This window comes from Tachypleus tridentatus, chromosome 12 (genome assembly GCF_004210375.1).
Source record: "Tachypleus tridentatus isolate NWPU-2018 chromosome 12, ASM421037v1, whole genome shotgun sequence".
In the NCBI taxonomy this organism is placed as follows: domain Eukaryota; kingdom Metazoa; phylum Arthropoda; class Merostomata; order Xiphosura; family Limulidae; genus Tachypleus; species Tachypleus tridentatus.
In genome coordinates, this window is record NC_134836.1 from 54,234,804 (window position 1) to 54,262,361 (window position 27,558).

Sequence of the window (27,558 nt, forward strand, 5' to 3'; positions counted from 1 at the left end):
AAGTTAACTTCTCATGTAACATTCTGCAAATTCAATCTTAAATCAAGGTAGATATGTTTATATTTAAACATGTATAATCATAAATTCTTTTCAGTTGTATCTAGCTCAGTTTCACCAAGATTGTTTTAAGCATAATTGCATAATCGTTTCCTGCCATACGAGAGTTCTTTGAACTACTTTTTTGTGTAATATAATGTATTATTTTGTATTCAAAGAGGTACTTTGTACTGTTATCTGAAAATGATTCCGAACTATAGTTAAAATACAATAAAAGTGGATATATATATATAGTCGTACATCAAGTAAAGCCGTGTTTATTAGATCTCAAATCGAAATACAAAATTACGAAAACGTTCTCGTTCAAAATAACCTTCCAGAAACGGCAGTCATTGAAGTCAGCAGTCATGAAAAATCAAAAGTCATGAAAAATTACTACACTGCGAACTACAGTTGAAACTTGAAAATATTTATCATTAGTGGACAACTTATAGAGCATTTTGAAATTCCTATAATGGGCATTGTTTCTCTGAGATCGTGGCGGGAATCTGCAGGTTTCGATTACTGCATAATCCATAGCGTTTTCTCAAATCGACTCGCAGAATCTCGCTGTCTATTTAAAGTGCTTTAACATTCTCTCTCCATTTGAATCTTAAAGTAAGAAAGCTAACAATGCTTACGATTATTAACCTCGTTCATAAAAAAAAACCTTTTAGAGTAAACGGGTATTTTATATATACGCAGACACGAGCTGAAAAAAGGCCTTCATTCTTGTCTAGCAGAAAGTGGCCATCTTCACTCTATAGAAATATGCAAAAAACTGACGAGAAAAAAAGATATAATTAATAGTTTGACCTGTCCACTCTTTTGTGTTATGTTACTGCTTTTCGTAGAGTACAATCTGTTAGCAAAACTTTTGTTATCTTTAAATCACGTTCTTAGTTTGTGTGTCACATACAAACAGACAATACGTTCTAATTTGGAGAATACGCAACAAAAACTTGCATTATTTTTATACTGTAATGTATTTTGTGCTGTATTGAGATGTATTACTGGCAAATTGTATTGTATTTTGTATACTTATGGCAAAGACGTCATCTATAAGTTTAAATGACTGACCAGAAATCATACCATTGGAAAATAGTCATCAGCTAAAAGGTGGATTGTCACTCTTATAACGCACCGACAGCCTAATGAGCGAGAAATATTTTGTTGTATCGCCTACTCCGAAATCCAAAGAAATACCACAGGATAAGCCTGTATTTGTGTTCCTGAGTTCTTGAATATCGCACTTTAATAATGATACAGCAAAGCATATAACACTTTAAACAAATGAAACACTTACAGGGCATTAGGAAAGTAAATGTAAAACAACGAGACAGAAATGTCATTAGCGCCAAGTTAAAGATTTATTATCTTGCAAGAAAGTTAATTATTTCGTGGAATATGAACACAAGAATCTCTTGAAAAAAATTCGAGAATGATTTAAAAAAAAAAATGACAAAAAATAAACGAACACGACTTTAATTAAACTAACAAATATTTAACGAAACGTTTAAATAATTGACAGTCAATATAATGTTATCTAGTCACTGAGACTTAGGAAACATTTTAATACATAGAAATCACCTATGATAGCGGCCTGGTATGGCCACGTGATTAGGCGCCCGAGGGTCGTAGGTTCGAATCCCAGTTACACCAAACATGCTCGCCCTTTTAGCCGTAGGGGCGTTTTAATGTAACGGTCAATCCCACTATTCGTTGTGATATGGCATCTTTCACATTAGTCATATGAAGCTTATAAGGTAAAGTATTGTATTTTAAGCTCTTGCAATATAAATATTACAGCTAAAATATCGAATCATGACTATGTGTTATCTAAACACCATTATTCGACCGTCATATTTCAAACACTCTTCGTCCATATAACACGGAACAAAAAAACACATGACAGCCAGAAATTAATATTCAAACAATACGTTCTGACATGTTGTTTAGAAAACATGCACGTATATACAAGCTGAAAGGACAAATACTGAACAGACTATTTAAAATGCTAAAAACACTACTACGTTACTTAGATTTATAATATGATACTAATAAGGAAACGTTGAATTAAACAAGCGTTACTGAGAAAATACAATTGAAGGGTCACATCTAAACATATTTTCTAGATTCTGCACCTCGTTTTACTTATTGTAAATATGCATTTCATTATAACATCAGTAAGAGAACAGTAAACGTTAAGTACAGAAAGTAATACAAGTTTTTATTCTGTCGTACAGCAGTAAGGATGAAAACTGATAGCTCTATTGATAATACAGAGTTGGAGCTCTGTTTATGAAGTCTTCACCTACAAAAAATGTCTAAATAAAACTATCATTTTTACTCTTGTCGTAAAAAGTTTACTAGTTTTTTTTTTTTTACTGCAATTTATCTTAATCTACGAGATCACGTAATACGTTTCATTACGTGTTCTTATGTAGTTACAATATTTAAACTGGTAAACAACATGGCAAAGAATTATTATCCATTAAAAAAAGACAATTTCGACTCCAGTTACGTAACAATTAACGTTCTAATCTATACTTAATTAACCTTACGCCATGTGTTTCAGCTGTTGTGTTTCATTTGCAACGCCACCTACTTACACTCAAATTAGCGTAAATGACTATACCCGTGATTTTCTATTACACATTCCTGTCGCGGTAAGTGTAACTTAAATGAAAAAAATGAGGGTTGGTTGTAATTCACTGACGTTTTGAATTATGTGCTTTCCTTGCGCCTACGTATTTTAGGCTTAATTGCAGACCGTAACTGGTTACACAACAGAACTTGTTACGGAGGTTTGGCTATTTTAGTTGCTACTAAGTAAGTTCCCTTTAATAAAGATTTTTTTGTCTTTTGAACCTAATGCAAAAGATTGTTTTACCCAGTTTTTGTACAATCGAGAAACACATTTAATTATCACGTTTCAACGTTTTCTGTCATTATCAATTGTGAAGTAGTGCAATTTAATAAGCCTTGAAAAACGAAATTAATGCCCTGTATTAATGTGTTAATGAATAATAGAACGGATGAGTGTATTTAATATTCTGTACAGAAAAATGACTAGTTTTTAATGGACTTATATCGATTTTGAACATATAAATAGCCTAAACTATAATTACAGCTTGGACTAAATTTAAATATTAGTAGGTTCAACCATTCTAATTGTATTTGAAACATTCTAAAAATGACTGTATCATAATATATATTAGTTACATAGAGCAAACACTCAATGTTTTTCACAGACAGTTTATACTTGTCACACTAGATGACACTGAACAAGTAGTACAGATGTTTCTCTAACGTACGTTCATAATCAAATGTATTTTGCCACAGGCCATGGTACCTAAAAGAGAGAGGAAATACTATTACTAAAGTAACATACAAAAATGAAATGGAATAAATCTATCAAGAATTTAATTAAACCCAACAAACTATGATCGGCTCAGTATCTTAAGAGTTTAATCATTTTACAAAATGAAGATATTTATCTTAACTTTCTTAAAAAAGATTCCATCCACAACATTTTCCAACCCTCAATATGTTTCAGAGAATAAATGTACGTAACTTCATAATCTTTTTGTTGTTCACTTTAAGTCTAAAGCAAAATACCAACGATAAAATGATTGGTGCGTTGATATTTACAGTGATAGCAATTGTACTGAGAGTTTCCGTTAGCTGAAAGTTTGAAGTAAATCTTTACGTTCCTTGTTAATCCTGCAAGACTTTCCTATAAGTGTCACTCTCATAAAGATAGTTGTTGTCCGTTTCATCTTTGTTCGCAGACTCTTTATTTGTAAAACAAAACAATCTGTGATCACTAGAAAATAAGTTAATGATAACAGTTTACTATTGTTTTAATACAACGTAATCAATATAAATAAATTAATATATTCACTGAAGTATATTTTGACTACCCGCAGATGATGGCGGGAAAGAAACCTTCAAGGTTGTTTTTTAATCAGAACGTTCTTTAAGTAGGTTTTTTTTCATTTGAAGAGTAAGCAGGAAGCTTGTAACCGACAGGAAACAGCTTGGCCCATAACGCCAGGTAAGCGTTGTGTGACGAAGACAGCAATTGACGTTAAGACGAAAAAAAAACACGATAGAATAATTTTTTTTTCTGCTCTTGTAACTGCGATTTGAGACAGAGTTTTTTTGAAAGTCATGTTCTGACTTTAAACCAATTTTGTTATTCCTTAACTAAAACAAACTGCACTCAAATGAACCGTAACGAATAAATTAATAAAAACAGAAATAATCACGTTATTTCTATCAGTGTATTGTGATTATTATGATTGTAATAAAATTTATTGTAACAACAACACAACTTAACACTCCTTGCGGTACAGAAAGTGTATTTATTTTATAAACTCTATTTATTCACAAAATAAAATCTATTTACATATAGGTAACTCAGAACTTACTGTGAAATAATCACTTCGCTACGAACACTTTCTCCCTAACCACACCATACACACCAGGAAAGGAATCCAAAAGCCTCTTACTCTTGGAGCGCCAGCTGGTGAGCCATCACCTAAACAAAAAGAACAATTTTCTGCCGGTATAAAAGGAAATGTCCTTCATAAACTTAATGGAAATTTCATTGCATTAAAAACAACAAAAACTGTCTTCTTTAATGTCATTATTTCTGTGTTAGAAGACTTTCTTCTGAGTAGACGTCTTGTACTTTCTTTTATAAACATAAACACAAAATATATTTTTTTTTATATTTACTCTGAAAGACAATTAGCAACGGAAAAATAATGATGTATTTCAGAGAAAAGACAAAAACTAGATTGTAAAGTCAGGACATGTGATACGTGAGATTAAGGCATAAAACTGGCAGTATATTTTTTTTACTTATTGTATCAAAGTTTGTTTTTTTTGGATAAAAATATATTTGTGTTAGGAAACTCGCTTCCATTGTCACCACGATGGATTTATATCAAAATTTATGATGACACTGCACAACAAAGTTTGTGCTTCTTGAACAATGTTGGGTGTTCCTTATAGATTTTTGGCTGCTGATCCCGAAAATCACACCCAAATTTGCCCATCACGTACCGTTTCATCGAAATCTTCAGTTTCACCAGGATATTGCTACAATGGAAAACGATATCAGGGCAACTGGAATCCATCAATGCTTGCTGACTACTGTTGGACACTGCAACGTGATGCACCGGACATTAGATACAAACGAAAATCAGGAGCAAAACACTTTTAATTATGTTGAACTTAATAGCGTATTAGAAACATAAACGCAATTAAATACGTTATTCCCGGTAAATAGTTAACTGTCTATTTCTCAGAGTTCCTACGTGATGAAGCAAAACCAAAACCCATCAAGTACCTGTCACAATCAGCAAAAACTTCTCAGGAAGCAAAAGTTTTCAAAAAAATTGTTGTGCAGTGTAATTGTAATTTCACCTCAGAGGTGAACGTAAACTATATCACTGATTTTTGTGATGACCTTTGGCGTAGGATTAAAAAAAAAAAGCACAAACGAATCTGTCAGGGTTAGTGGCATATAGTGTTACCAAAGGCTGATCATTAATTGGTGAATAATTTGTTTGTTACTAGGCGCTAATCACATTCTGCGTTTTTCCCACTGAGCCTGCTCGTTTCTTCCAGGATTTTCATGAGGATTGTGTTTTGTAGTGATAATCAGGCTCTATCGTGGTACTCCGTGGTAGCAAGGGTCACCTTCATTAGAACTTTAATAAACATTGGGATTATTCTGGGTTTTACTGACTTCTTCGCTTGGTGAACTGAGAGAGTTATCAGTTTAAAAAGTACAGAAGACTTCTTTGATCTTTAGTTTTTTATGTGTGGTTCATATTCAGAATTTTCGTCTTATCACATTTTATTGTACGGTGTCTCTTTCAATAATGGACTGTTACAAACAGGTCGGTATTATAGAGTTTAGTATGTCAATTACGTTGTTTTTTTAATTGATTGTTGTTAGTCTTTTCGTTTTGGCCCGTCACAGCCATAGGGGCTGAGGCGTTCAAGTAGTAATCTGAGGGTGGCGATTTCGAATCCCCGTCGCACCAAATATGCTACCCCTTTCAGCCGTGGGGGCGTTATAATGTGACTATCAATTCCACTATTCGTTTGAAAACAGTAGCCTAAAAGCTGGCGGTGGGTGGTGATGACTAGCTGCCTTTCCTCTAGTCTTACACTGGTAAATTAGGGACGGCTAGCGCAGATAACCCTCGTGTAGCTTTGCGCGAAATTGAAAAAAAAACAACAACAACAAATTTTTCGCTTCTTCGATATACTGGAGGCTCCACCCACATAGGTCGTACACTTCACTGGACGTTTAGGTGGTTTAGTGACTGTGATAGTATAGCGATGTGGTTACTGTTCTGACTTTGTGCTGTTTCCCTATTCTGTGTCTCTTTTTACATAAGCCTTTTACACAAGTGAATATAACTGTGCGTCTGTAATGTTATACCATCTTATATTTTATATCTGTCTTCTTTCTTTCATTGTATTTTAGTTAGGGTATCCACTATTTTTTTCAGTTCATAATATATTATAAAGATAGTTTTAAATTATTCAGTTTTTAATTGCACTATGTAACAAAATTTTTAATTTTTCTTGTTCATGGGCCAAAAGTGTTATTTCCCACTTCCCAGTTGCTTGTGCCTAAAGTAAATGGAAAAAGATTTATTTTTGTCTTCAAACTTTGTTTTTGTGACCTGGAAGCGTATAACAAAAACATGATGGGAGACTATATTTGAGAGCTGATACGTGAAAGTGATTTAGAATACAGTCGCAAATCTCGAAAAACTACTCATTGTGTAGCTTTGTGCTTAATTCAAAATAACAACTCTTTACATGAAGCAAAATTGTTCGTTTATCTGGTGGCATGACATCGTGAGGTGTTGTGTCAAATTAGCTGAACTAATTTTGAATCAGTTTGCTAGTAGAGCTTGGATATTGTTTTCGAAGTACCTTGTTTAAAAAAAAAAAAAGATCAGTCTAACTAACGGTTCGTGTGTGGTAGCCATTTTAACTTGTAATACATGAAACCGACGCCAAACTAAATCATTGGTATTTTTGCTGATCTCTATGTAGGTATGATAGTTAATTAAGAATAGATCCGATAGAGATAAGCTTAAATATAATTTTCATTGCCATCAGGCTATCACTGGTTGTAATGTACGACAGTAAATTTTGGAAAATGTTTATAAAAATACAGTGAAGCGTGATTTGGTTGAGATAATTCAGACAAATAATCTGAGTAATTTCGGGCAAATCACAGAAGGTATTAAATGTCACGTGACATGGAAGTATATCTGCTTGTTTGTTTGCTAAATACAAAGCCACATATTAGGGTATATAAGTTGTTTCCATATTGAGCAAACGAACCTAGGATTCTATCATTTAAATGTCTCGAGGCTACTACTGGATGGACGGTAAATTTGTTAGGTATAAGTGTATGTAAAGTGAATAATCTGAGAGTTCTCACAACAGTGAGTGATTAAAAAACTAACAAACGTTTTGATGTGAAATTAAACTAATAAACTAATTAATTAATTAAATATTTTAAAGAGCAATTGTTCAAGATATTAGCGTTATTTATTTAGTTACTTTAATTTTCCATAAAGTGGTTTCGTTTGATTAATAAATACAACGATAGAGAGCGTTCGATATTTTATGATCTTTGAACCAGAAATGATTATAGGAAATACAATAAGCTTTTCCAGAAGTTTTAAGATAAATGAGAAAACTATTCCTTTATGATCCGTCCCCCGTTAAGTCTACGGATTTACAACGTTAAAATAAGGGGTTCGATTCCCCTGATGGACTCAGCATATAGCCTGATGTGGTTTTGCTATAAGAAAACACACTCACACCCCTTATGATCAGCCCTCCCACACTGAGGTAACGGCACCTTTACAGATTCACAACGCTAAAATTCAGGGCTCGATGTCCCGCGATGGACCAAACGCAGGAACTTTATCGTGTACCCTTGTGATAAAAAACGAGATTCTTGCGATTAATGAAGAAAATACTTTAAAAAAGACGATATTGAAAATATTTTCCTTATGAAACAATCTTACCGTGTTTGTTTGTTTGTGTTTTCTTATAGCAAAGCCACAGCGCGCCATCTGCTGAACCCACCGAGGAGAATCGAACCCTTGATTTTAGCACAGTAACTCCGTAGACTTACCGCTGTACTAGCAGGAAGAAACAATCTTATCTTAACAGAATCATAAATGTAACTGAGGTTTAAAGTATCGGATATATGCTTATCTCACACCTAGCCTGTAGTTTTTATTTAAAGGTTGTTTGTTTACAGCAAAACTACATTGGGTTATATACTGTGTCCAGAGCGTTGTTTTAATTAAACACAAAACTACACAATGGGCTATCTATACTTTGCTTACTACGGGTATCGAAACCCGCTTTTTAGCGTTGTAAGTCCGCAGACATGTCACTGTGCCACTAGGGGGCGTGTCCAGAGCACTATAAAGTAGAAACGTACAAACGCGCATACTTGAGGTTCACCCTTACTCTAGGGACATTAAAGCTTTATTAAAGAACATCCATTATACAGCTGAAAAAGACCTTTTATAAAAGATCAAACATCACCATAGCAACAAAGCTCGTGGTGATATAACCTTTCCAGTTATGTTGTTATTGTCTTCCAACATTCATAGGATGTCGTTTCAAGACTCTGTTTTACAAGTTTGTTTAACATCACAATGATGGGGCAAGTGTATTAAGTCTGAAGGAAATGTCTGATGCGTCATCCGTATCAAACAATCTAAACGACGAAAATAAAAGTCAAAACAGTACTTGTCGTCCGTCACATTATTTACCCCACAGTCTTGACTTACGTCGCGAAGAAAGGAAAATAAGTGTACCAGATTGAAAGTCGATAGGGACTGCGATATTTAGGAATAAATCGAATGTATGAATACAACGCTAACAAAGACATTTGCTTGTAAACGATTTTAGTTTTTGTTACTGACAACATATTTCATACTTGTGACGGTAGTAAAAACTAGTTATAAGCCTTTTTTTTTTATTAAAGTACAAAAGCAATAAGAAAGGAAAAACGAATCGTATTTTCTAGTTATTCTTACAGAACAACTCTGAAAACGAATGTATTAAAATACTATGTGGTAAATGTCGTTCCAGGATGAACACTTTTATTGTCTATGGTACTTTGCATACGCTAAACATTGGTTTACGCACAACAACATACCTTATGTTATATATCCAAAGATGATTCAATATAAATAGGATCAGTTTTTTTTTGTTTTTTTAGCGCATTAGGCTATTTGTTGTGTTCACCGCGGGGAATCGAATTCAGGATTTTAGCATTGTTAATATAATCAGACAAGCAGTTATCCAGTTTTTCTATCTCTCTTTAAGTATAACAGAAAGTTAATTTTTATATATCAGAGCAGCTCTATTTGTTATTATTACATCAGAAAATTACGCTGTTTTTTTAAAAATAAATTATTCACTTTATGTAAGATAGAGAAAGAATCAATATTTAATGACGCAAGTAAAACTACAGCAAGAATTGCTTGCTCACAACTTGACGATGCTGAGGAAAATAATAGTAGTGAGTATGTCTCGCTTGCGAATATAAATGCTAATATTAATGAGTCTGGATTTTCAATAAAGATTCTAAAACCGTTGTCTTTCCTATAAACACAGAGACACTTAACGGTGGGCTTCACATTTGCAGTGTTATAGCAAGGACATGAAAATTTATAAATCCCCACCAAATGCTTGCCTTTTGGGCATACTAACTTGGAATAAAAGATTTATACTGACATCAATTCTAATTTCAAATCTCCACGTCTACAATGCATATCAATTGTAGTGGAGTCAAAATATTAGCAGGAGAGATTTGTAGCTTGAAATAAACAACACATACACTGTTTTCAGCCCTGATTGTTTACCTTTATTTAGAGTTTAGAGAGTAGGCTTGAAAATATAATATTTGCATTCTGATTGTTTGTTTGTTTTTGAACTTCGCGCAAAGCTACTCGAGGGCTTATCTGCGCTAGCCGTCCCTAATTTAGCAGTGTAAGACAAGAGGGAAGGCAGCTAGTCATCACCACCCACCGCCAACCACGCCTTAACACACTTGACCATGCCGGGCCATTTGCATTCTGATTCACCTTGTTTCTGTATTTGTTGACGATCCATTTCTCTTCCTTTCAGGCCCGGCATGGCCAGGTGGTTAAGGTATTCGAGTCGTGATCTGAGGGTCGCGGGTTCGAATCCCCGCCGCACCAAACATGGTCACCCTTTCAGCCATGGAGGCGTTATAATGTGACGGTTAATCCTACTATTCGTTGGTAAAAGAGTAGCCCAAGAGTTGGCGGTGGGTGGTGATGACTAGCTGTCTTCCCTCTAGCCCTATACTCCTAAATTAGGGACGGTTAGCACAGATAGCCCTCTTGTTGCTTTGCGCGAAAATTCAAAAATAAAACAAACTTATTTTCTCAAACTGTACTCCCCTTATCTTCATTGTATGTGTTATGAAGCAAATAACAAAGTCAGTAATTAAAGTTTAGAAATTGTGAAACAAAAATTCACGTTTAACAGATAGAGTGATTTTAGTTGTTTAATATTTTTTTTTCATTGATTATTTTTAAATTAGCTTTTTTGCAATTACCGAGACAAAGTTTTGGATAATCGACTTTTATGGAGGTCAAGAGTGGCTCAGTGGTTAGCATGTATGTGTGTGTTTCCTTATCGCAAAGCCACATCGGGCTGTCTGCTGAATCTACCGAGGGGAATCGAACCTCTGATTTTAGCGTTGTAAGTTCGAAGACTTACCACTGTACCAGCGGGGGCCAGTGGTTAGCAAATCGAACTTTGGATATACGGTTCTAGCGTTCACATCATATTAATGAAACACACACACACACACACACACCAAGAAAATGTTTTGTATACTTTGGAATCGTGGTTGTTTTATAAGAGTGGCAAGCAAAACCCATTAATAGGCCAGGCACGAGAAATCCGAGAGTTGGCTTTGGGTGCTGTCTCAAAGTTACATTTGTTTAGATATTTTATTAATACTAATATCAATGTCAACGATGGAATTTTGTATATGGTTGCTCTAACTGGGCTATACTGATATAACAGTAGTTTGACACCTATTTAAATTTAATGGAGAACCTTACCTAACGGTACTTACGTAATCACGAGTTGTTAGGGGTTGCTTCGTAAAGAAAAATTCTGTTTTACAAAGAAATGTGTTTCCTAGTTTGTTATTGGTGAGTGTATACGACAAACACTTAACAAAACTTCCTTTCTTCCCTGATGTCAGAGTGCTAAAAACCGGGACTCGACACCCGTGGTGGACCGACAGATAATACATTGTGTAGCTTTGCGTTTAAAAATGAGCGAAGGCTTCCACATCTGACATTCAAATATATAATCCATTATTATTACGCTGTCCTCAGTTTTGTTTCTGTGGAGATCTGATTGACCTACAACGCTAAAATACGGTGTTTGATTTCTTGTGGGGAACACGGTGTAGATAGCCCATTGTGTAGCTTCGATTTGAAAATAACAATAACAACAGTCCTTATGTCACAAGTATTAGATAACATATAAAGTTCGAAGTTAAATTAATGAAAGTATGTGTTCTCGAACGCCCCGCTATGGCCAGGTGGTTAAGGCACTCGACTCGTAATCTGAATGTCACGGGTTCGAATCCCCATAACTCCAAACATGCTCGCACTTTTAGCCGTGGGGGCGTTATAATGTGACTGTCAATCCCACTATTCGTTGGTAAAAGAGCAGCCCAAGAGTTGGCGGTGGGTGGTGATGAATAGCTGCCTTCCCTCTAGTCTTACACTGCTAAATTAGGGACGGCTAGCGCAGATAGCCCTCGTGCAGCTTTGCGTGAAATTCAAAACAAACAATGTGTTCTCGAATACTACTAATATCTGTGTATATTCGAACCAGTTGTTAGAATCACACATGTGCTTAAGCTCAAATATTCTGTATCAAAGAACAAGAGTGCAGCAGTTGTTTTATAAGTTTGTTACCGATTTATTATCCTAGGAAATATTATTATATAATCTGTTAATTAAAACGGAGAAGCAGTAATGAGTAAATGAATCATGAAAGGCGTGTGGTCAGAAATTGATAGCCTTATCATAGTAGATTTGGTTTAGAAACTTCATATGTGTGTGAAGGAATTTAACTGATAAATTGATACAGTTTCTGAGCGAGCTTAGCCTATAAGCATTGGACCCACAGTGAGAGCTAGGCATACACAATAAGCCGATTAGGTTCATTCAAGAGAGCTATGATTGATCATTAGTTATACTGTTATCCATCTTAAATGCTTAATGTTGTCTAAAATTGAGCTTATTAGTTTGAAATATTTATGCTTATAATTTTGTCAAAGATAAAATTCTGTAAAATGGACTTTAACTGTGTTATAAATACGAAAAAAACCAATAACCAGCAAAACATAACGTGTGGCTGTTGATAAGTGAAATTTACTGTCTTGTTAGAAAGTAAAATTAATTTACTATTATTAAATTCGCTAAGAAAATAATAGATTAAAATCATAGTTTCTCTCGAGAATAGAATTTAAAATGAGATTTTGAAGAATTGATTGTAATTAGTTACTCTCTTAAGTACCAAAATACAATGTTCATTTAGTGTTTGTTTTTTACATGAATGTAAGAAACATGGGAAATCCTTAGTTGCAAGAAACAAAAAATAAGACAATAACTTTATCCGTAAGTTAAAGGTAAGTCTAACTTTCGTTTAGACTGAAAATGACAATTTCTTGTGGCTTCCTTTGAGAACTGCAGCCGTAATTTATTTTCTTCAACAAGAGTTTCTACTGAAAGCTGAAACTAAATTTGTATGTAAATTTAACAGATTAGGTTCGATGTGATAAAACAAACTTATAGTGATTAACACAGTTTTAATTAACGAAATACAATTACACTTTGAGAACAAAGAGCTAATTACACCACAAAGCTGGTTTTCGGAACATTATAGACATATTATTCAAGAAGAACCTTTAAAAAATATTATATGAGTTAGTACCATAATAGAGATTTTAATAGAGTTTTAAACAAACTAAAAGAGAACTTAATGATAATGCATTTGTAAAAGTTCAACCCCGGGCATGAACATGTGCCTCACTTCAATGAACACAAAGAAAGAGACGTAAATGTGTAGAAAATATTATTTTTGTTTAGCCTACGATAGACGGGGGTGAGTCTGAAACTGTTTAATAATGAACAACACTTTTAACTGATTACGTGTAGGCAACAAATATTGAGAATAAGGTCTTCAATTACAAGAGTATATCATACATGTCTTATCTTATATTTATGTTCAAAGCTTTTCCTTTAACAACTACAATGCCTGTCTTTTGAACCATTCGAGCAATGTACCATTGCCTATTGCAAGACAAATAGAATTTCAGGTTCTATCTGCAGAAATGTTGAATAGAAGTCTAAATAGGATTTAGTATCATTGTATTGTTATTGGTTAGACTATATTTAGGGAACTGTATTCAGTCTTGGGCTACTTATCTTAGAAAGGACGTTAAATTGTTGAAAACGGTTCAGAAGATAACTACTAGGATGACACCTGAGTTGGAAACTTTATCATGGAAGATAGATTAAGACCCCTAAACTTTATTCCTTTTGCAAGAAGAAAAGTTAGAGGGATATTGATTAAGACTACTCATACATCATCTATTATTATGTAATGATGAGAACTGTATGGACAAATCTGTACATTTTGGCAAGGTAGGAGTCATCTTCACCTGAGACAGTTTTATTTTTGTAACAGAGTGGTTGACCTTTGGTACGTGGTGTGGTGGATGCAGTTCATTTAAAGGAGTTTAAGGGAGAGCTTGATAAATATCCAACTGATAAAGGATGGCTTTGGGATGAATTGAGGGTTCAATGGTGAGAAGTGGATAGCCCAGGTGGACGGAAAGGTCCTTTGTTATAGTATTTCCATCCTGGAAAGGAACTTCTAACGTTTGAAACACAATACCAAAAATACACTGTTTAAGCATAATGTAAATGGCGAACAGTTTATATTAGCTTTCATTAAAGAAAAACCAACATCATCTGTGTTAAGATAAAAGGTTACAAATTTAACAAAGTACATAAGTTAGATCGTAGGGAAGTGAATTGCATTTCGTATCAAATAACGCACAAAGTCGGCCATGTTAATTATATATATCTTCAGTAGTTTGAACAGTATGTTTTCTGACACTAATCATAACCAATACAGAATAAGTTTGTAAAACTTATAAAAGAACGTGTAACTCTTATATCATAGATTTGTGTCTTTTACAAATGTATGACTAATATCAGTGATTGGTTAACACAAGAAGAAACAAGTGTGTTAGTAATATTTAAGCCTGTATATTTAAAATACACGAACTGTTTTCTCCTTCTAAGATTTAACGAAGCATTTATTGTCAAAAGATTAAACAAATGGCATCGATCAAAATTCCTTATTATTGCGGTAATTTGGAACACGGCAGTACCCACATGATAGTACTCTTCCTTGTTATACAGCGTAGGCAGCAAAGAATGAATTTCAATATACATTTTTAGCCAGAAAAAAAGTTGAATTTTTTTTTTGAAAGCAGCCTATAGAACGAACATGTTTGATTGATATGCTGTTTATCACCACAAAGTATTCTTATTTTTTACGCTGGTTTATGAGGTTTCTTTGCTTGTTTGTAGTTAAGCAAAAAGCTTCACGAAGATAGCTATCTGTGCTGAACCTACCACGGATATCAAAACCCAGTTTTGAGTGTTAGAAATCCGCAGACATGCCGCTATGCCACAAAGGGAAAGGGTTATAAAGCAGCCGCCATATGCTTTTATTTATTTCGCCAGTGTTACTTGCAATACATTATTATTCCCACACGTTCTTGACCATTGTAATAGATCGCGAGAAGTGGATTAAACACACCGCCACATGAATAATTAAATCTGGGATATTGAGTATGTATGATTGATCAGAAACTTAAATCTACTTATATAAGCGCAACTTCCATTTTGGCTCTGAAATAATATTTTTGGTGTATCCATATCACATCTACCTTTTTCAGCCAAAAGAAACCACAAGTATATATAAAAGAATATATGTGTATCGAATTGCTGTATAGGAAGATAGCAATTAAACAACTATAAAAATTTCCCATCACTACGTCATCATTGTTGTTTATCAATTAAGTGGATTCTCTTGTGCATCATATAACTTGTTGAAAACGATCTGAAGCCTTTAAACTAGTCTCTATTTAAGTTTTATTTAGAAAAAATCAATTACCTTTCGTCCATTAATATAGTGGGTTACAAAAACTTTGTATAATCAGATTGGTTTGGTTTATTTTGAATTTCGCGCAAAGCTACACGAGAGCTATCTGCGCTAGCCGTCCCTAATTTAGCAGTGTAAGACTAGAGGGAAGGCAGCTAGTCATCATTACCCACCGCCAACTCTTGGGATACTTTTTACCAACGAATAGTGGGATTTACCGTCACTTTATAACGCCCCCACTGCTGAAAGGGCAAGCATGTTTGGTGGGAGGGGGATTGGAACCCCGACCCTCCGATTACGAGTCGAGTGCCTTGTTAACTTCTCCATGCCGGGCCAATATAATCACCCCTAAATATTATATTTGACCTGAGGAATAGTTGTTTGGTATTCTTTGTAAATGAACCTACACGTCTATGGCTATCAAAATTACATATATTATGGACTTTCGTGGTCGTAAGATATCAGTGTTTTGTGTGTTTGTTCTTAGAACAAAGCTGCCAAGGGTTATCTGCCATGTCCACCAAGGGAAACGAGCCCCTGATTTTAGAATTGTAAATTCGTAGACTTACCGCTGTCTAAGCAGGGGATGTCATTGGTCACATTAACACCTTAGGTTGCTACCGTAATTTTAAGGCAAATCTACATTTTGACTATTTGCACTTTATCCATCGAGGGGACAGAAATTCCAGATTTTCGCTTGTATGTTTGTACTTTTTGCTTGAATATCGAGATGTATCAAACTTATGATCTTTAACAACAAGACTGACAAACACAATTTTCCTTCTTAACACAAATATACTTTAATATACAAACAACAATACAATTTATAATAACGGTTATTATAAATGACGATCCATATACAAAGTTTACAAACCTACAAACAATATTACCTCTTGCACCCAATCTGGAATTGAATATTTTATCGACAGTTCAGTTGGCGCAGATTACACTTATGTTGATACACAAATATGCAGATGTACTTCACTTGACGGAACTGCTTGCTAGCTCTATTCTTGTTTGGCCTAACGCGGTTTGCAAGCTTACTTTTCACAGAAGAAGATATATATCTTATGCCCTCGTAGAAATACTAACGTACGAAAGTTAATTTTCTGAAGTTCAACGGTTCGTAATACTCAAAATCTATAAAATGGGAGGTCAAATATCTTTATTTTTCAAATTTATGGGCGTTTAGCACAATTATAGCTTTCGAGGGTTATAGCATACTGACTGTACCTGACCATTAACAATTTTATAACTGTCTCTCCGCGCCTTGCGATAGCTAGCTTTTATAGTCATTATGCAAGATTCTCGAAATTTCACTTAGCAACAATATTTGAAAACACGCTAGTGCTTTTGTAAAACATATTTTGTTGATTCTCACACACGAGAATCTTCTACAAATTTAGAGAATAGGCGGAACTTGCGCAATACATATTTAACAAATATATTACACGCATTAAGCCGAATTGTTTGTTTTGTTTTGTTTTTTTAATTTCGCGCAAAGCTACTCGAGGGTTATCTGCGCTTGCCGTCCATAATTTAGCAGTGTAAGGCTAGAGGAAAAGCAGCTAGTCATCACCATCCACCACCAACTTTTGGGCTACTCTTTTACGAACGAATAGTATGATTCATCGTCACGTTATAACGTCCCGACGGCTGTAAGGGCACATTAAACTGAAAAAAACTTAGATATAAAAATAAACGTATAACAGTTGTTACGTATTATAATTTATTTCAGACGAGTCTCCGTTATATTATGTTACGTATCCTACATATTACTATTTCAAGTAACTGGAAATTTGGATTTGAATTTAGAAGTAAGTTAAATGTTAATCTGTATTCAATTTTTAATATTTGCCAGTAAGACTGATCCAATCAATTTTCTTTCTTAATACAAGTATATTTTAATATACAAGCAACAATACAATCTATAATAACGGTTATTACTAATAGTTGTTACAAATGATGGCTTATATACAAGAGTTTTACAAATTTACAAACGATACTAAGTCATATTTGGTCTGGAACTGAATATTTTATCGACGATCCAGCTCCACGACGAGCATATTAAGTCTGAGTTGATATTGTCAGACCTCGCTTAAGCTAATGCTGTCTTTTCTTGGCATGCTTGATTGCCCTCTTACATCTAACTTTTTACTGATGAGCATATTTGATGTCTGTGTTAGAATGTTAAAGTCCGAAGTTAATCCACCGAAGGTTAAGGAATGTTCGAAATCTATAAATGTTCTTGGTCCAATTCTGTAGTTTTCCAATTAACAAATGTTGCACAATTGTAGCTTTTGAGGCTAATACTGACTGTAGCTGACCAATAATAATCTTTTGTTTCTTGGCGCGTTAGTTTATATAGTATAAGGCGAATTTCTAGAACGTTCAACAGTGTTCGAACACGCTACAGTTTTCGTAAAAAAAGAAATGTTGTTGATTCTTAATCTCAAAAATCTTTTACAAAGTTGAAGAACATGCAGGACTTGAATAGTACACATCCAACAATACACGTCACATGTGTAAAAAAACTATACAGAAACAAACGCAGGTATTAAACTAAACGTATAACAGTATATCCGTTGTAATATATATCATATTTATTTCACAATAAATAGTTGAAAAAAAATCCCAGTTTCGTTTACTCGCAAAATCGCACTGAGTATTTTAAAATTTACTTAAACGTTTTACGTGTCAGTAGTTTTTAAAAATTATAAGCTTATTCGATTACACAACTTTTCAGGTTTTCATTATGTTTTTTATGGGTGTTTTTGTGTTTTTACCTCTACTTTGCCCCTGTTGATGGATCTTCACCAAATTCGAATGAAGGTCTTGGTGACCATGAAGACAAATCTACAATATTTCAGTTATTCATTTTACGTTTTGTTTCTTTTATGGGCGATTTTTGTGTTTTTTAGCACTATTTACCTATTTTAGACGACGAAGCTTCACCAAATTTAACAGGAAAGTTTTTGGGTCCATGCTGAAATAATGCAAAGTTGCGGTTTCAAAATTTCTTTTGCAAATTTTATAGGCGTTTTTTACAATTACATATAAGGAAGCAACTTATCACGTCATAAGATAACCATTCATTGATCATGAATTCACATATCTTACGTTCAGGGAACTGGTACTCCAGCTACCGTGTTTCTCCGATAATAAGACCTACCCATAAAATAAGACCTAGTGTGATTTTTGGGGATAGTTTTATTATAAGCCCTACCCTTAAAATAAGCCCTAGTTAAGAATGGCAGGAAGAGGAAAGAAATAAAAAAAAATAATATATTAATTAGTTTAATAGTTAGTTAATTAGTTTGTTTAAGTGTTAATCAGTTAGTTTAATAATAGTTTATTTTAAATGGTTAGTTTAATAGTTTTACTTTGTAACTTCATTTTTTTAATATATCAAAATAAGACATCCCCCGAAAATAAGCCCTAGTGTCATATTTTGGAGTGAAAATTAATATAAGCCCTGTCTTATTTTCGGAGAAACACGGTAGTTACTGATATAAACGACAAGCAGTTTTTGTCTTTGTGACAAACGATAATTCTTTGGTAACACTCGACAGCAAAACTATCAACTCATATTTTTGTAAGGCCACCTACACTGAATGCTTAATATATATATTGACTTGTTAGAAAGGTTTGTCTTATTTATTTTTATAGTTTTGGTGATATAAGAGCAACTAGTTTAATTTATAAACGATTTAGTGTTAGAACTGATATTTTTTCTTTCGTGAAAAGTTTTGTGAACTTGCGTCTACATACAACTGTTGCATACATCTTTACTTGAGGCTTAATTACAAACCTATAGTAGTTTAGGCTCTCTTATAATAATATGTCAAATAACAGTTATTCGTATTTTTCAGTTGTTTAATGAACATCTACGCGTTTTATTTACAGTAATTGTAGTTAAACAAAATAACAGTTACCAGGGAACTCAATGATGTAGTATTTCAGCTAGTCTTACGTTACGTTAAGCATTAGGCCTAATGCTTAAATTAGACTACAGTTAGGCCTGTTATTACTAACGTGATATAAATATGCTTTATAGAAGTCGTGGTTTTGATGTAAAATTAAATTTGTAATTTTACAATGTATTATTTGAAGTTGAAAAATATATATAATTATTATTTCTCTGTATAAAACCTATAATTGTATTTTTCTTATCTTTAATGTGTAGAAGCAAACGACTCGTATTCTATATTCATCATAATTCTATATTTTTAATAACACCAGAATGTCAGTTATTATTACGATTGTTACAAAGATGCTAATTTTAAAGCAACGTTCCACAGTTTAATGAATTTTATAGCAAGTTTTGCTGGTTGAAGGCACATGTAGGACGGCCGAACACCCGAATATAAAGTGTATTATTTTATATACATGTTGTTTTCTTAGAAAGTTTTGTTTTTATTCTCTATTTTTGATACTTCGGTAACAGTAAATTAGTTTAATTCAGAAATGATTTAGATCTAGTATTTTTTTCTTTCATGATGGGTTATGTGCACTAACGCCTAGGGTAAATTATTCCACAATACGCTTTTCATTTAGCCTAGGCTTAATTGAAAAACATGTAGCACTTTAGTTTAAGCTCTTTTATATAACATTTTATGTATATTATTCAGTTATTTAATATAATCTACGTTTTTTAATATTAGTTGCAGGCAAAAGCAAGAAGAGATTTACCCAGGATTTGAATGATGTAGTATTTCGGTAAAGCCTTACGTTTGTGTGTTACGTGTACTACTTAAATCAGATTACAAATTGACCAACTATAATACTAACGTGCATCTGGAAACTTGTTCTTGCTGATTTAGTTTTAAGACCTGACTACAGTTACTTCGATAGCTCTGAATTCGGAAATGACATCCTTTTTACTCTATCAGGTCTGAGTATCTCACAAATTACATTTTAAAAAATTCACTAGTGTAATAAATTTCCATCGTAGCATGATAACTGATTACCTCTGCCACAAACCGGTTAGAATATATGAATTAAATATGATGAAATAGAGGTGCATATTCCTAAATGAAACTATGTACAAGGAAACATATTGACAGTATATAGAATTCTATATGATTATACCTGTACTTTCTACGATACAGTATACTTATTACAGTTCAATTTCAAAATTCAATCTGAAAACAGAACAAAACAAAGTAGTTATTACTAGAAGTATAATTAATATGAAAGTATAACAGTTATTAAAATATAATTAATTTATTGAAAGTATGAATATAGTATAATTAATTATAAAAAATAAATGAAATTTGTAATTCCGTCTTCCTGCTTTTGTGGGAAAAATCTGACCTGATACTAAAAAACTAGTAATTTTCAGATTCACCGTACTTTTTTCCTTCCCCGTCACACCAAACATGCTCGTCCTTTCAACATTATCATGTGATGGTCAATCCCACTATTCGTTGGTAAAAGAGTAGCCCAAGAGTTAGCGGTGGGTGGTGATGACTAGATGCCTTCTCGTTAGTCTTACACTGCTAAATTAGGGACGACTAGCGCAGATAGCCTTCGTGTAGCTTTGTGCGAAATTCAACCCAAATCAAACTTTTTTTCATATGTAAACAACTGGTACTTTCAAGTCAGCAAAAACTATGCAGGCGGTGTAATATGTAGTTACATGTAAGAAGGATGAACGAATAATATTTTAATTATACAACTGAAGAAAATAGTACTTCTTTATTAATGAAATAAATCAATGCTTGTATAATATTTATATTTTTTGTTACAACACGTGAATTGAAAAATAAGAATATAACAACGTTTAAAATTGTATTATTCAGTAATAACTAAAATTGTGAATTTTTTAGGACGCTTTTGGAAATTAGCAAGAACAGTTAACGTGTGAACATTGTCAGAGTTGCGTGTAGAGGACTATTATGAAACAAAATGAACAAAACTGTTGAGAGTTTACAACAATCTTTAAAATCTTTCCAGTTTTATTGGGATTCGTCATGTTCGACGGGCTAAACACCAGTACTTATAATTAAATTATAAAGACAGTAATGTTTAACTTACCGACTGCCGCTGTTTTAAGAGTTCCTGAAAGTAAAGAAAAAAATATAAATTACAATTCTGATTGTTAACCGGTTATCAAAACGCAAGTTTTCAAAGGTAGGTGAAGATATTAAACATTAGGGCTAATTAAAGTGTTATTCGTACAGCTCAGATTTTTTGGATAAAAATTCAAAATGGCTGACATTGCTTTTTGTATTAACACATGCTAAGAATATTTTGATTTTTTGTTTAAGCGAAGAACTACGTAACGCCCACAACAGGAATCGAACTTCGCATTTTAACAGTATATATCCTCAAAAATACCAGTGAACCAATGGGGTGTTAATTAGGGATATATAAGGGTTTATTTCGTAAGATACACAGATCTCTATCTTGATTTTAAAAGCGTGTTATGTTATAAACTAGAAACCGTATTTAAGTTGACATGAATCCGAAGACTTTATCAGATAAAATAAGCAAACATGCGCAACGAAAGTCTAGATATTTTTATTACGCAGGAAGTTTGCTTTAAAGTACCATTTATTAATGGACGAATGTCGAAATACCCAAATGCAATTCAAGTAAGAAATCATGAAAAGACAGAATTATTACAAAAAGTGTAGGAAACAGTATCTTCTTGATGACAAATATTTTGTTTGTGTTCAGTATTTGTTTGAAAGGCAAAGAGTTCAAGGAGACACCACATTGTTCCCCAAGACAAACGACAAAACAATATCTTATCAGACACAAAATGTCACTTTGCTGAGAAAAAGTACGAGTTCGTTGTCAGAAAACAAACAAGAGACTATTTGTAAGAAAAAAAGAGACGAAGTTCAAATTAAACAATATGACGTCAGAGAAAGAAGCACTAGCTTATAGTTTAAGAAAGCACTAGTCTTTAATCAAATAAGTTTGTTTGTTTTGAATTTCGCGCAAGGCTACTCGAGGGCTATTTGCGCTAGCCGTCCCTAATTTAGCAGTGTAAAACTAGAGGGAAAGCAGCTAGTCATCACCACCCACCACAAACCCTTGGGCTACTCTTTTACCAACGAATAGTAGGATTGACCGTCACATTATAACGCCCCCACGGCTGAAAGGGCGAGCATATTTGGCGCGACGGGGATGCGAACCCGCGACCCTGATACGTTTGAATTTTGCATAAAGCTACACCAGAGATACCTGCACTGGTCGTCTCTAATTTAATGGTAATAGACTAGGGTGAATATAGCTCGTCAACATCACTTAGTAAAAACCTTTGGGCCCCTGTTTTTACCAAAGAATAATGGTATTGAAATATCGATTATATTCGGTGACGGGGATTCGAACCAACGGTCCTCATACTGCTTGTCGAGCGCTTTAGACCGATTGCTGGTTGAAATGAAACAAAAAATATCAACCAGCCAACTGAAACGAAACTGAAATTATGTCAACAGACTCAGATTAGGAAGCCAACTGAAACGAAACTGAAATTATGTCAACAGACTCAGATTAGGAAGAAAACTCAAAAACGTGTGTTTATACATACTGGAAAACCACAATAACAACTAGAAAACTATCAGTTCACAATAAAAAATGTCCTTATACTGGTAGATATCTATTGTATAAGTTTACACGAAATTGCTCATTCTGAAATGCTCACAATTCATGAACGGAACACGCGAAATATTTTTGAACGACAAGTTAAGTCACGAGCGTAACTGGAGTGAATTTTTGGTTTCACCCATGCAGATATGTGTATCGGAATTCTACTCTACAAATGATAAGTCATGCTTAGCAACGTTTCAAGACTGGGTATGCATTTCTGAGAACTTTAATATTGGAGCTTTTTTGTAAACAGAGTTACACGTGGAGATATTTTAAACAGTCAACGCAATAACTTAAGTGCACGGTGCACATATACGTGTTTTCTGAATTACTTACGTGCTGAAAACGTAATGACGTGTAATATGACTAAAATTTAAGTTTGTTTGCTGCTTGCAATTCAAAGTGCTGTTTAAACATTGTCATTCAAGCACCTTCACAAGACGTGGAACAAATTTCTAACAGATCATGAAATTATTTTTAAAGAATATATTACTTTCTGAAACGATATTTTATCAGTAAACAGACATTTATGATGGTTAAAAAGCCATCTATGATACAATAATTTCAATTATCTTTATATTAGGCGCTTAAAATCTAGTCCCTGGATTGTTCAGAATTCGTCAAAACAAGTGGAAAGAGTAGATAACCACATTTATATGGTAACGAGATACAAGATGACTTACATGAAACTTCCAAACTCGAGTTTTCTGTGAATTACATAAAAACCGGTAGGTTGCACGAGAGCTTTGGGTCTACACACCAGCAAGTTATGTCCAAAGACATACGAAAATTCTACCAATTTCTGAACGTTTAATTAAGCTATCAAAAAAAATACTATAACAAATCCATTCACCGTAACTCACTCACTTCCGACTTCAAGAAAATAGCAGCTACCCTGAAATCTTGGTGCAAATATTTATCCCCATATAACTCTATCTAGGACAAATCCAACACATCACGACCTTTGCAATATGTTTTCAGCCTCGTTTCAGGTTCAATTCAATCTTCAGGACCAGCTCATTTTAAGGGTACCAGGCGGGCTTCATTCGATCAATCTAGAGAAAGTGGGTTTTCTCGGGGTACTACCGTTTCCACCCACACTTAACTCTTAGGCATTGGATTTGTAGATCCTTGCTGGGGCAGTTTGATCCATCGATCTACGCCCGGCCCTGAATTGGCCCTTGAGTTGATAATTCGTCTGCCGCCCTGCTTTTGACTTCTTCTGCAATCGGGCGTTGGCTTTGCCTTCACTTTGTCAGCTGCCACGCCTATCAGACTCGCGTTAACCAGATTCATGCTAAGCTTATCAACCCTTTTAGCCCAAAATTATCAATAGTTTTGAAGTCAAAATTCTTAACTTCTACCAAGTGCGGAGTTGAAGAAGGACTGTTTAGTCTTCGAATACTCCTGGGAGTTAATATTTCATCAGAAGTATTAACTTTATTCCAAAACAACTGCCAGTATGGAGAGAAAGAGGGAGCTTTGGGTTAGAAAAAGGCCTTAGTTAAAATATACCTTTGTTTAAAAGTTTAGAAAGACCCAGACTTATTTAACATATTTAAATGAATGTTCGCTACTTTAAAATGTAGATTTTTTTTCAAATATTCGGATAAATCCAGCCTTATTTCAAAACTCTAAACAACTCTTTTGGTTTTAAAGCAAAGCTACACTGAGCTATGTTCACCGTGGAGAATCGAGCTTCGGATTTTAGCGTTATAAGTTCGTAAACTTACTAATGCCACACTGGTGGACATCTATAGATAAGCCTATAATTACTTCATATCCTTAAGAAAATATGTTTAAGATTCTTAAGTAATTATATAATGATTTTAAATCACCATATACGTATGACTTTGTCTAAAATCCCTCGGTAAACCTAGCTTTGTTTAAAATCTTTAGGTAAAATTTTTTAAATCCTTAGAGTAACACAGCTTTAAATACATTCGTGGTTCAGCTTTACGTAAACATAGTTTTATTTCCTTTCAAATTCGTACTTTCTTGTTATATTTACTTCACAAAAGATTAGAAAAAGTTTAACTCTACAAACATTATAATGTGAAGTGTAATCTCTAACCAGTAGTTCTTTGTAACAAGATCTGTGTATCAAAATGCGTGGTACGAAGAACCGTATTATTAGAATAGAACTCTGTTTAATAGAACACCGATTATTCTAAACAGCACAAAGTCTGTCTACACAAGAACGATTAGTGTGGTATTTCACTTACAGTGACAAACGGCTTTTCATTCATCGCTCATTGAAATTAAATTAAAGATCTAATCTATCTTTTGTTGTATTTCTGAAACTTGAAATAATTAGAACTATCCAGTTGTGAGAAAGACTTGTTGAATTTCACGGAAGATTGTATTTTTTTCTTCATAAAAGCCCAATATCATGTCAAATAACGGGTGAAAATTAGCCTAGCTTGTAGCATGCCACTAAGTAGATGTATACTATGTATATTTATGGCAATACTAGTATCTATACGTGGGTAAATCATACTTTGTTAACGAAAGCTCTAGCTAAAACAAACGAAAATGGACGCCATTTCTTTTGCATAGATGTTTGTTTGATATAAGTTCAGTATTATAAAGAATTATGTTTTTAAATTTCATACAAAATTTATTCCATTTTAAACCTGATGAAACGTTACGAATAAGTTCGTTTTCTTATAGCAAAGCCACATGGGACTATCTGCAGTGTCCACCGAGGAGAATCGAAGCCCTAATTTTAGCGTTGTAAATCCATAGACTTACCGCTGCACCATTGGAGGATATTGCAAATAAAACAAACAACAATTTTGCTATCTAAAACTAATTAAAATTTAAGAATGTTTGGCATAGTCTCTTAAATAATACATACAAACTGTGATTGATAGTTATTAGCCAAATTTGATGTTTGAAACGTAGTAAAAAAGAAAAATAAACACAAATACTGCTGTGCCTTAATAGAATATATATTTGCTTTCAAAATTTCAGATGTTAGAAGAGGCTTTTAAATCAACTGGATTTGCTCGAACCATAATATCGGTAAGGGCCCGGCATGCCCTGGTGGGTTAAGACGTTCGACCCCTAATCTGAGGGTCGTGGGTTCGAATCCCCGTCGCACCAAACATGCTCGTCCTTTCAGCCGTAGGGGCGTTATAATGTGACAGTCAATCCCACTATTCGTTGGTAAAAAGTAGTCCAAGAGTTGGCGGTGGGTGGTGATGATTAGCTGCCTTCCCTCTAGTTTTACACTATTAAACTAAGGACGGCTAGCGCAGATACCCTTCGTGTAGCTTTGCGCGAAAATACAAAAACAAACAGTATCAGTAACTAGTTCAACAGGCAGTATACAGCTATGTACAAATCTATAAATCAATAGATACTTTAAATTAAAGTTTTACTCACACTTCTCTTACGTAGTTAAATATCTAAGGACTGGCATAACATGTACAGTTTCTTTAATCCATAGAAATAATCTAACTTTTATAAACCAGTATTTGTTATTTATTCAGTGCGTTACTGAGCACAAAATTGTTCCATAAAGTTTAAAATGTTATCCATTGAGCACACAGTTCTCCCAAAAAGATGAAAATAACATCAACCGAGCACACAGTTCTTCCAAAAAGACAAAAATAGCATCAATCGAGCACACAGTTCTCCCAAAAAGACAAAAATAGCATCTACCGAGCACACAGTTCTCCCAAAAGACGAAAATAGCATCAACCGAGCACAGTTCTTCCAAAAGACAAAAAATAGCATCAACTGAGCACACGGTTCTTCCAAAAAGACGAAAATAGCATCAACCGAGCACACAGTTCTTCCAAAAAGACGAAAATAGCATCAACCGAGCACACAGTTCTTCCAAAAAGAGGAAAATAGCAGCAACTGAGCACGCAGTTCTTTCGAAAAGACGAAAATAGCATCAACCGAGCGTACAATTGTTCCATAAAGATGAAAATAACTGAGTGAGATCCGTAGGATTAGTGGAAACTTGCCTGAAAAAAAATCTGTTGTGGAACATAAAACTGACTTTTACTGAGTGTTGCATAAAAAATCTGTTGTGGAACATAAAACTGACTTTTACTGAGTGTTGCATAAAAAGTCCGTTGTGGAACATAAAACTGACTTTTACTGAGTGTTGCATAAAAAATCTGTTGTGGAACATAAAACTGACTTTTACTGAGTGCTGCATAAGTGAACTGGGTACAAATGTCTACACATACTGACTTTATTTCATACAGATAATTAAAGCGAAAGACCAGTGTAAACGTGGCGTCTCTTCTGGAGAGAGATACGATGTTAAATTAAGCTAAGTGAAAGCTTCCAACAATTGAAGTTGAAGTTTAAAACTACGTTTTAGTTAAAACAGTTGAAGTAAATAGTTTAAAGGTTATTCAATCTTAAAAGTATTTTTTCTTCCAGTGTGAGAAAACGTGGCATTATATACTACTAAGAACAATGTTAAAGAAGCCTTACTTATACAACAACTTAAACCCAAAATAAACCAATATAAAGGAACGCCTTTATATCTATATTAAATATAATAAAATAAAATTATATATTCAAACATCTAACACCGCCTTCTACATTCCGACACTCAGTTACACAACCCTT

The 27,558-nt window shown here is 33.9% G+C and overlaps 1 protein-coding gene across 1 annotated transcript in view; it reads right to left on the minus strand.

The window, feature by feature from the left end:
- Positions 1-298: 298 nt before the first annotated feature.
- Positions 299-27,558, minus strand: part of LOC143233355 (uncharacterized) — a 71,363-nt gene continuing 44,103 nt past the window's right edge. Inside the window, exons 4-6 of the mRNA XM_076469528.1 lie at positions 21,397-21,420; positions 4,473-4,582; positions 299-3,391 (exon numbers count right to left, since the gene is read on the minus strand). Coding sequence (XP_076325643.1) covers positions 4,491-4,582; positions 21,397-21,420 — 116 coding nt within the window. The 3' untranslated portion in view covers positions 299-3,391; positions 4,473-4,490. The remainder of the gene's footprint in view (positions 3,392-4,472; positions 4,583-21,396; positions 21,421-27,558) is intronic.